The 12,199-nt window shown below is 42.6% G+C and overlaps 1 protein-coding gene across 1 annotated transcript in view; it reads left to right on the top strand.

Annotated features, from left to right (window-relative positions):
- LOC126174834 (E3 ubiquitin-protein ligase TRAIP) overlaps positions 1-12,199 on the top strand; it is a 224,806-nt gene that overhangs the window by 194,920 nt on the left and 17,687 nt on the right. The window contains exon 7 of the mRNA XM_049921214.1: positions 4,950-5,054. Coding sequence (XP_049777171.1) covers positions 4,950-5,054 — 105 coding nt within the window. The remainder of the gene's footprint in view (positions 1-4,949; positions 5,055-12,199) is intronic.

The following is a 12,199-nucleotide window of genomic DNA, read 5'->3' on the forward strand; positions in this document are numbered from 1 at the left end:
TCAATCGCGCGCGCGCGCACACACACACACACACACACACACACACACACACACACACACACAGTGCTTTAAGTATTTCATTTTTACATGCTACTAGTTTAGGAGATGCATTCAAGTTACAACACCTCAATTCCACACCCTCCACCTCCCGCCTCACACAAAACACAAACTAATCATATGAAAACTGTGAACCTTGTGTCACTTCCCTACATAATCTCTCCGCAGCTGTGCATATTTTTCCAAACGTTGATGCCATGATTCCATGGTCACTGCCTTGTCTATTGTTACGGCTGATTTAAAGTTCCATTCGTGCCATCATCACACATCAACATTGCCTGGCAATATACCATAAATGCAGTCTTGTGGTCGTCTTGATGGCACTCAGCATTTATGGCACCCACCAGGAAGACTTTTTGCCATTGTATCGAAAACAGTCCCCACTCTCAACTCTGCCTGAGATCTGTGTGCTGTATGGTGCTGCCATCTCCATCACACATTCACAATGAGTGCAACATAACACTGGGTGAGAGCTAGTGGCTCCACCAAACAAGTGGCAGTTATTTTCTGGGATACATAAGGAAATCTCTCTATTCATTAATACAAGAGGTGAAAACAACACATGAATAATTTGTCAGTCTTTCGGTCCAACTGGATGCAAAATATGAGAAGAGACTTCCACTGCGAAAGTACAAATACCAATACTAAAGAACCATTGTAGAAGATGCATTGCCCTGATGAAAGATGTTATGTTGAACTGTGAATTTTTGGAACATGTCTCACTCACCATCTTGCTGACATGCATCTATGTCCGTATCTAAGGAAATGGTGGCCGAGGTATATTTTGAGTCTGTTGAAGTAATTATGGCAGCCATAGGTGTTTTTTTCACACTTTCAAGAACTGTGTTTTGGAGATGCAGTGTACTCATTAGAAAATAATGGAAAAAGTTCTTTGACCTATGTAGGGCGTATATTGAGAAATAAGGTTTTTTTCCCCTTCCTAAAAAGGAATCTTCCACTGCCAGGCCAAGAAGTGTATATCCTCACTTTGTAGTGTTGTTGAACACATACATGGAAATAAGTTTTTAGGTCAGAATTGCTTGCCACAAAAATTAGAATCACTCAGTTCATCAGCAACATATGTATATGATATAAATGTCACTAGCAATATTATGAAAAGGATAGTTACTTCTCACCCCCATAGAGATGATGCTGAGTAGCAGATAGGCACAACAAAAAAACTGTCAGAAAGTAAGCTTTCGGCCAACAAGGCCTTTGTCAAATGTAGACAACAAGCATGCCCACACACACACAACTCAAACACACATGACCAGTCTCTGGCAGCTGGAGCCAGACTGTGAGCAGCAGCGCATGATGGAAGAGACAACCGTGTGGGGGTAAGGGGGAGGCTAAGTAGGGGAGAGGGAGGGGGAGGGATAACAGGGGGGTGTGCAGGACGGTAAAGTGCTGTTAGTGGGAGCATACAGGGATGAGGTGGAGAGTAGGGCAGCTAGGTGCAGTAAGGCAATTAGATGGAGGGTCAGGGAGAGAGGGGGGTTAGCAGAAAAGGAGAGAAGTAAAAAGACTGAGTGGGAACAGGGAAGGGGCTAGGTGGGTAAGGACAATGGCTAACGAAGGTTGAGGCCTGTAGGTTTTTCGGTAATGTAGGATGTATTGTAGGGAGAGTTCCCACCTGCGCAATTCAGGAAAGCTGGTGTTTGTGGGAAGGATCCAGATGGCACAGGCTGTGAAGCAGTCACTGCAATGAACAATGTCAGCAACAGTGTGGTCCAGTTGTTTCATGGCCAGTTTGTCGGTGGGCATTCATGCAGGTGGACAGCTTGTTTGGTTGTCATGCCCTGAAGAATGCAGCACAGTGGTTGCAGCTTAGCTTGTAGATCAGATGACTGGTTTCACATATAGCCCTGGCTTTGATGGAATAGGTGATCGTTTTGACGGAACTGGAGGATGTTGTGGTGGTGGAAGGATGTATGTGACAGGTCTTGCATCAAGATCTATTACTGGGATATAAAACATTAGGGTTTGGAAGCAGGGGTTGTTTAGGGATGGATGAGAATATTGTGTAGGTTCGATGGGCAGTGGGAATATCATTGTGGGAAGGGGGGGGGGGGGATAGTGGGTAGGTGTTTTCTCATTTCAGGGCACGATGAGAGGTACCGTAGTCAAAACCCTGGCAGAGAATGTAATTCAGTTGCTCCATCCTGGGTGGTACTCTTGTCATGAGGGGAATGCTCCTCTGTGACTGGACGGTGGGACTTTGTGAAGTGGCCAAGAAACAATTGGACCACGCCACTCAACACGTCATTCTTCATTTCAGTGACTGCTTCACAGCCTGTGCCAACTGGATCCTTTCCACAAACATCAGCTTTTCTGAACTGCCCAGGTGGGAACCCTCCCTTCAATATATCTTACATTCCCATAACCCTCCTGGCCTCACTATTCCTTTGTCATTGTCCTTACCCATCTAGCCCCTTCCCTGTTTCCATTCCAGCACTACACAGCTCTCATTCCACAAATGCACCCAGTCTTTTTACTTCTCTCTTTTTCTGCTACCCACCCTCTCTCCCCCTCCCTCTGACTAACCGCCCGACTGCACCTAACTGCCCTATTGTTCACCTCATCCCTGCCGATTCCCACTAACAGAACTTCACTGTTCCGCACTCCTGCCCTACAATCCCTTGTGTGTGTGTGTGTGTGTGTGTGTGTGTGTGTGTGTGTGTGTGTGTGTGTTTTGCCTATGTTCAACAAAGGCCTTGGGGTCAAAAGCTTACCTACTGACAGACTTATTGTTGTCTCTGTCTGCAACTCAGTATCTCCACTATATGGTGAGTAGCAACTACCCTTTTCATAATATTGTTACAGTTCATCTTGGACTTTTCATTGTTGATAAATGTCACTAACATAAATATAATACTAATGTAAATGCCACTCATCAGAATCTTCTGTCGTCTACAGCATTCAGTTATGCAAATCATAGCATTTATTTGGAGAAAGTAAAATTTCATGTACCTAAAGATGGAACTGTTACTTTCTTTAACTCATGGTTAACTAACAGGAAACAGAGTGTCATATTAGGAAGCTCCACTGGTAGCAAACTGGACTTGTGTCTGTGACAGCTAGCACCCTGTAAAGATCTTTAAAAGTCACTACTTAACTTGCGTTTGCCTGTGGTTCATCAGTGTTGTGGAAGCTGCAAATAATGAGAACAGCATGAAAATTTCAAGCTTGACAAATTATTTTTTGACATCATCTGATCAACAGAGCTGACATAAGTGCAAAACAACTGACGAAGCTGAGCTAAACCGAACTGAACTGCACTGACTCCTGAAGTAAACAAAACTCGACTGACTGCCCGCACAGCATCGCTGCATTGCTTTAAATACAATTTTAACAATTGCTACCACTGTTAATTTATTACAAAATGTAACTTACAATTAAAAACAATTCCATCTAAACTAACTGCTGTTACATTTGTAGAGGTTATAAAATATAATGTCAAATAACATAATATTTTTATCGTCATCTTGGTTTTATGTGTGAAAATTAATTCATAATCTGATTTCAACAATTATTTTGATTTTACTTTAATTTCGTAATTAGTGACTGTATGGATTTTATTGCTAATATTTGCTCAAAGTATACATATCCTGCTTTACCAGGTTACATAAATTAAATACACATGCTTTCTCAAATATCGGAATTTCTTTAATTTGGGAGGTGTAACTAACAAGAGGTAAAAGCATCATTAATTACAATGAATTACATAAAAATGAATAATGAATGAAATTACCTCACTGGATAATGATTGTTATTTTCATTTAAATTGTAATGAGCTTTCTGCGTTGGTGAATTTACAAATTGCAATTGTGGTATTTAGAGGCATTAGTTATTTATGCTAACATTTCCACAGCCTCGTAATATTTGTTGCTAAACATTTATTACTTCAATTTCATGATCTGATATTTAATTTGGCATATGTACATATTTCTGTTAATGACAATAATCTATTAACAATCACGAGAATGTATGTCATTCCAGAATATTCTATATGTATTTACAAAGAAGAATACGTTTTTGGGCAAATTGAAATGAATGATACCTATAAAAATACACATAAAAGGTCCTAGGAAGCACTGAATCATACGATAAATAAAAAAAGTGGTGTCGGTCAGTTCATAATGATCTTGGGGGAGGCTGTTGTATAATAACCCTCAATTGATATCAGGTCCATTTCAGGTCATGTTACGTGTAAATATTATCTCATGTAATGGAAATTTAGCTTATGTTTTGCATTGTTTTCTGTGCATTTGGTTGCTGGTTTGGAAGAGGTCATTCTCACAAAGTTAGTTTGTATTTCTCAGTTCGTTATGTGACTTATGAAATATTATTTTTGCAAATGAATTCACATGTACCATGTGTGAATGTAATCTACGTGACTTAGATGTAATTATCTTGTTTATTGCAGCATCAAGGTTGACCTTAATTGTATACAGATAAAAGATGCTCAACAGCACCTGTGGCACCAAACTCGTTTATTTCCGATCATTTCTAAGTTCCACCCCAGTATTTTGTTGTTGAGACAGCTGTACATTGTGGTGAAGTTACACCGTAGCTGCAGTGAGAAACTGTTGTGTATATCTGAAGACAGCTGATAAAAGCCAAGACCAGTTATCACCTGTATTGAACTGCAACTGTGACTGAAATAAATAATCAACCAAAACTTTCCAACAACTGCTACATATCTGTACATACATTATGTGTGCCCTAAAATTGTTATGTCTCTTGATGACATTAATTAGCATTTTGCTTTGCAGCATTTTTTGCTTGCCTGTGAATATTTGTAAAATCTTATTTCGAATTAGCTACTAAGAAATTACTGTATTTTGTTCTTACCTTAGTTAAAACAATAATGGTTCTTTTTTATTCTGAAGGCTCAGGGAAGTACTGCAAAAGAGGAAGTGCCTTATGGGGAACGTATGACTTGTCCACAAAGTACATTCGGTGAAGAGAAGTGTGATGATCCAATGGAAAGTTGTGTAAGTGACAATGTGAATTAGTTTGCTAACTTCATGTACTGTCCCCTCATCTGCCCTCCTTCCCCCTCAACACATTCCACCTAAGTTTAAAATTACATCCAGTTTTCATTTATGGTTCTCTTGTGAAAGCTTCATGTAAATTGTATTTCTATGAATTATATTGATGACTCAAAATATTTATACTTTTATGGTCATTACCTGTGGTGTGACAACCAGTGTCCATTTTTAGCAGTTATCTGTTACCAGTATTCATGGCACTTCTGTGATGAAAGTTACCATTATTAAAAAGTTACTATAATGTACCAGAAAATGTTCATACTCTACTTTTACTTAAAAATCCAGAAAACCATCTTGAAGTTTAAAATATCAGTTTTTGTTCTCACCTGTTGCTGCCAAATTTTTTTTTTTTTTTTTTTTTTTTTTTTTTTTTTTTTTTTTTTTTTTTTTTTTTGCACCTAGTAATTATCCTTAGGTTTGTAAAGCTCTAAAGCAGCTGAATTACCAGACGAAACAATAAAATTGGATTCTGTAATTTTTGCAAAATATGGTTGTCTCAGTTTTCTTGCTGAAACATGTTTCAGCAACTCTATGCCACCTCCAGCGGTTGGTTTCTAGAACAGACAATCATTTTTATTTAGTTTGGTGCAAGTCAGCATAGAATTCATTAAAGACACACCCCCTGGGGTCTCACCATTCTTTTGTGAGTTCGTGCTTGGCCCCAGACTTTGCAGCACCTCCTCCCTTTCTGTGCTGCATGTCTATCCTTATAGTATTCTTTTTCCCCTCCCTTGGGGAATGTGTCTGGGATATTTTTGAAAGGTGTTGTGAGGTTGTAATAGTCTGACACCAGAACAGTACCTCATATGTTTTTTCTTTCTTTCCTCATTCTCCATCTCCTATCCTTCCTCAGCTTTGGCATTTGAGGTTCCTCAACATTTCTTCTTCCTCTCTATGCGCACCTGAAGGTGAGCCCATGCATTTGACACATAATGGGTGACTGGGTAACACTTATTTCCCACCTCTGGCTTGACAGGTAGGGTTCACACGTAACCCCCTCCCCCGGGGAGGCCAGGCCCAGGGAGGGGCGATTGCCTGAGCTGTTACCTTCCTAAATTGCAAGTTGGTCCCTCTGTAAGGAGTTCAGAAGGTGTGGCTTGAAGCAGTCACCTAAGGCTAGAGAGGCCTCCTGAGGGGGGGACCCCCAGTTGGAAGGAGCACGCACACCATTGGAAATGCTGACAGTCATGGGGGATTTTTTTTCACAGTGAGCCAATCACCATCTCAGTCTGCTTCTATTAAACGTACACGGAGTGAGGCTAAAGATTGAAAGAATCCCCCAGATGCACTTCAGTTCCTCTTGGTATCATGTACTGAAGGAGTTAATTCATTTATTATTCAGAAATATGTTGATGCAGTTGTAGGCCCTGTGAAATCCTGCTCTCATTTATGTAATGGAACTTTACATCTGGAGATCAGTTGTGATTTTCAAGTCCAACAACTGCTTATGGCTTCACTCCTCCATGGCTCTCGTGTTTGTGTCAAGTCCTATCAAACACTGAATTCTTCACATGTGTTATATTTACACTCAGCTATTTGATGGCCTGACCGAGGGATATATCCAAACTTACCTCTCTGATCATGGCTCACTGCAGTCCATCGAGTATTGAAAATAGTTGATGAAACCATAGAGCCTACACACAATCTGTTTCTCATGTTTGATTGAGTACTGCTTCTTTCAAAGATCCAAGCAAGCTATGAAGTCACCATTGTCCAAATCCAATCCATTGCTACCAGTGTCAACATTACAACCACACTTGCATATCCTGTCAAAACATGACTAAATGTGTTACTTGTGGTAGGGATGCTCACAAGGGTAATTGCACACCCCTCTCCACTGTATCAATTGCAATGGCAACCATGCCGCCTCATCCTGAGAATGACCCATGTATTTCGATGAGCGGGCTTTCCATGAGATCAGGGTGAAGGAAAAGTACCTTACCCTGTCGTTTGCAAGTTGTTGGCTAGTCAAAAGCCCTGAATTTTACCATCTGCCACTTAACAGTACTGTTCTTCCTATGCCTCACTCCACGAAGGACATGGCCACACAGACTTGCGATCTCAAATTCAACACTGCAGTTGTTTCATGATAGCGTCCCCATCTCTTTCTTGTCCAACTGCACAACAAGGCACCAAATCTATGCCCATGACAGCAAAATCACCTGCTTCCCACCCAGCAGGCTGCAAAGGACAAAACACACACTTCCGTGAAAACTTCGTACGTCCCTCCAGCCATAAACATCTGAGTCTTCATCTGCCAGCCTCAAAAGCTCTAAATAATCAAACAAAGAAAAACAGTTTTCTCCTTCCCCAACTCGGAGATCCTCTTCAACAGTGTCGTCACATGACTCCCTCACCCGGCTGTCCTCCCATTTTGCCAGCGCGCACTGCCTGCTGTTTTTCTGTTCTGGAATCTGCAGGCTGACCAAGAGAGAAGTCCAACACCTATGCAGATCTCATGGAACAGGATCCTCCAGCCTCTGCTCCCTGTAGCACTGAGTCTTCAAAGGCTGGTGTTTGGCAGCTGCCACGGTGACAACCATTCATTTGTTCCCTCCTCCTCTTTTTTTCATGATGACTCTCCTCCAATCGTTTGTTTATGGCATTAGATCCAACAAGGAGGAATGACAGTCACTCTTGAAATCGTAGCATCTGCATGTTTTCTGCCTCCTAGAAACAAAATTGCATCCTTGTGTCTGCCCTGACCTCTCGCATTTCCTTCTGTCTGCTTTGATCTTACTCCCAAGGGTGGCAGTCTGTCTCATAGAGGGAGTCATGCTGCTCATCCAGGACCATGTTCATAGCCAAACCATGTAACTGAACACTTGATTGCAAGCTATTGCAGTCCACATTATCCTTCCTCACTTCGTCTTTTCTCTTTACAAACTGTACTTCCCTCCATCATTTGGCAGCACCAGGACAGACTTCCTCCAGCTTATTGATCAACCCCCTCTTCCCTTTTTGTTGCTCGATGACTTTTGTGCACACCATCCCCTTTGGGGTTCTTCCAGAACCTGTCCGGCAGGTACCCTCTTGACTGACGTTCTCAGTCAACTCAATCTCATTTGTCTTAACACTGAAGAACCCACGTTCCTTTCAGACTCCATGCACATATATTCTCATTTGGACCTCTTTATGATGTCACACATGGTCAGCCCTGCCCTAGACTTCACGACAGAGCTTCAGTTTCTATAAAATGACGCCCGTCTGTGACACAACAGAAAGATTCACATTAAGCCATTTGGCCACATCACTTTGTGACTGTCCTACTTCCATTTTTCCTATGGCCCTCCACCAAAGATTGTCTGGTAGGTGTCTTCTCTGTGCCATACTGCACAGATAGCTGAATTTCATTTACTAGTTATTTTAACAGTTTCACTTCGTCTTCTGTTATGTGAGGCAACCTCTGTTGGCTCTCTGGGATCAAGGTCCAATCCCCAATTTCCAGCCGGACTGTAGCAGATGATGTCACTGTGGACCCTATTGCTACCTCCAACACCTTAGGTCATTATTTTGGGGTGAATTTGAGCTCCTTCCCTTATCTTCCTGCATTCCTCCCTCAGAATCGTGACTGCTACAATGCCACCTTCTCTGTGAGTGAGCTACACTGTTGTCCAAAATTAGAGCAACAAACTGCTGTTTCCCTGTCCTGTGTCTCATTCACGCTGTAATCATACAAACTGTCAACAGATGTCCATACGATTGTGTTCTGCACAGACGGTGGCATTCTGGTCATTGGACAACCACGCCAACCAGGACATCAAGGCACCTATCAAACGGGATAGTGTTTGCCGGGTAGCGCCACATCCACAATCACAGTTTACACAGTCACAGATGGTGCAGTATGGTGCAGAGAAGATGCTAACCAGACACTCTGTGGTGGAGGGCCCAGGAAAAATGGCACCAGGACAATCACAAAGAAATGTCACCCAGTGGTTTAATGTGAATCTTTCTGTTGTGTCTGGGACATGGCGACATTTTATAGAGACTGAAGCTGTATCCTGAAGACTAGGGCAGGACAGATTGTGTGTGACTTCAGAAGAGAGAACCGTCATTTGGCTGTAAGGGCACAACAGTACTGCCTGAGTATTGCATGGCAACTGGCATGTGAGCTCGCAGAATCCACTGGATGTGTTGTAACTAGACAAATGGTGTACAGAAGGCCTGTATTTAGGAGGATCCCTAATGGTAGGGGCAGGGATTATGTTGACAACTTGTATACCTCTTCATGAAATTGTATGAGTGAATCGGCAAAATTTAAGTGCTGTCAGATACCATGACCTCACGTGCTATTGTTGTGATGTGCTGTGGGCTCAGATTTCTTATTAATAGATGTGATGCTCGACCTCGTAGAGCACAGGTGGTCGATGTTTACTTGGAAATGGGAGATATTGTACACATGGCGTGGCCTGCTCGCTCTCTTGATTTGAATCCCATAGAGCATGCATTAGGGAGATGGGTTGCATAACATCAGCATCCACCAACCACTGTCCAAGACTTCGAGCAGCTCTGCAAATATAATGGGCATTATTGCCTCAACATGTGATTGATGATATCATTCACGGCATGCCCCATTGTTGTTAGGCCTGTATCGCTGCCAGAGGTGATCACACTGCATACTGAGCACATCAAACCAGTTGTTTGTCGGAATCTGGGTTTAAATCAGTTAAGTTGGAAAAAATGCAGAACTTTTTTGTCTACTGTCATGCATGTTACAGTTGTTTAAGTTCTGTATTCTTTACATCTTTACTATCACATGTTTATGATATTTTGTGGCAAAATAAACACAACCTTGCAAAATTTTTGTTTGTTGCTTTAATTTTTGACACAGTGGAGATCGTATTCTCACTTCATCCTGATCTTCCACTCCAGGGCCAGACAAAGTTCACATTCAGATGTTGCAGCATCTTTCTCTTGCAGGCAAGTACTCTCTCAATTTGGGCAGATGGAACATTTACCAGGTGCTGGCGTGAAGTCACTTTCGTAGCCATACCTAACCCTGATAGAGACAAACACGTTCCTTCTAGGTACCACCCATTTCTCTTACATGCTGTGTTTGCAAGGTGATGGAATGTATGATTCATGGCCAGTTGGTATGTTGGCTCGAATCTCACAATCTACTAACCACTGCACAGTGTGGATTTTGAGTGTGCCATTCTGCAGTTGAGCACCTAGTCACTTTGTCAAATCATGTCATGAATGTTTCTCTGTAGAAATACCAGACTTTGGCCCTGTGTTTTGTAAATAGAGAGAAAGCCTACGACACTTACAAGAAGACTGGTACTCCATACTCTATACATGTGGGGCTTCTGAGGCCACATGTCCCATTTCCTTCACCAATCTTTAAAAGACAGAGTTCTCAAGATATGTCTGGGTTCGGTCTTATCGGACATCTTTATCTAGGAGAACAGGGTGCCTCAAGGCTCCATCCTGAGTGTCAGCCTCTTTGCTGTAGCCATTAACCCTGTTATGCCTTGTCTCCTGCCGTGCATCTCCAACTCCCTTTTCGTCGATGACTTTGCAATGTATTGCAGTTCCCCATGGACTTGTCTCTTTGAGTAGTGTCCTCAGTGATGTGTCGATCGTCTGTACAAGTGGAATGGCTTTTGCTTTTCCACTGACAAAACCTTTTGTATAAATTTTTGGTGGCGCAGTGGGTTTCTTCCAACATCTTTACATATTGGGCCTGGGGCTCATGTGTGATAGAAAACTTTCTCAGTCCTCCCACATGTCTTACCTGGCCACCTGCTGTACTTGGTTCCTCAATGTCGTATGTGTCCTGAGCAGTACTTCCTGGAGAACAGATTGGACCACACTCCTCCATTTGTACCGATCCCTTGTCTGTTCAAAACGAGACTATGAGTGTTTCATTTATTCATCTGCGCGTCCGTTCAACTTATCGCTGTCTTAATACAATCCACCATCATGGAATCCATTTGGCCACTAGCACCTTTTACACTAGTCCAGTTGGGAGTGTCTGTGCTGAACCTGCTAAACTGCTACTGTTATACTGCAGATACACATGCTATTTATCTGCCATTCCCGGTCACCCATCCTATGTCTCCTTTTTCAATGACTCACTTGACTGCCAGTATGAGACACGTCCTACTTCTCTGTTACCTCCCAGAGTTTGCTTTCAGCTATAGGTCCAGCAGCTTAACTTCACACTACATGCCACGTTCCCAATGGGTGCTTTGGGTGGCTTTGTGCCATGGCCCATGTTTATCTCGGACTTCATTTTCTTTCTAAGGAAAGTGTTCTGGATTCAGTCTATCACTGCATGGTTCTTGACCTTCGCAGGCAACTTAGCGATAGTACATTCATGTACACTGTTGGCTCTAAGACTCACTGTGGTTTCGGATGTGCCTTCGTCATTGGCACTAACCATTTTTGGTATCAGCTTCTGGAACACTGTTCAATATTTACATCAGAGCTCTTCACTCTCCATCAGGCCACCCAGTCCATCTGGTGATACACGCTTTTTAATTTGTCATATGCTCAGATTCTCACAGCGCCCTTCACAGCCTCTATATGCTGTACACAGTCCACCCTGTTGAGGGAGCCACTGTGATGTGTGTGTGGGTTCTTGGTCATGTCAGTCTGATGGGAGACAAGGCTTCTGACACTCCTACTTTAGACTGCTAGTTCTTCCATTCCTTCAGACGGTCTCTGTGTTACCATCTGTCGGCAGGTGGTGTCACTTTAGCATCACCACAGGTCTTCTCGTCATGGGAACAAGCTCCGGGGAATTAAACCTCTCCCAGCAGCTTTGACGATCTCCTTCAGCCCTCTCTCCACGAGGAGATCATTTGAGCTGGGTTGCATATTAGGCACTGTCATTTTAGCCACAGTCATTTGTTACGCGGTGATCCCCCCCCCCCCCCCCCCCCACCACCACCACCACTACATGATCATCATTAATCTTTGACAGTTCGCCATTTCCTTACTGAGTGCTCTTATTTTAACCACTTATGTTCCTGTTATGTTCCTGTATGCCATCTGAGTTGTCAGCCATTTTAGCGAATGACATGTGGGCTCTTGATGACTGCGTTATACTTCTTATCTGTTATAGCAATATAGTGTAGCAC

Source organism: Schistocerca cancellata, chromosome 3 (genome assembly GCF_023864275.1).
Source record: "Schistocerca cancellata isolate TAMUIC-IGC-003103 chromosome 3, iqSchCanc2.1, whole genome shotgun sequence".
NCBI lineage: Eukaryota > Metazoa > Arthropoda > Insecta > Orthoptera > Acrididae > Schistocerca > Schistocerca cancellata.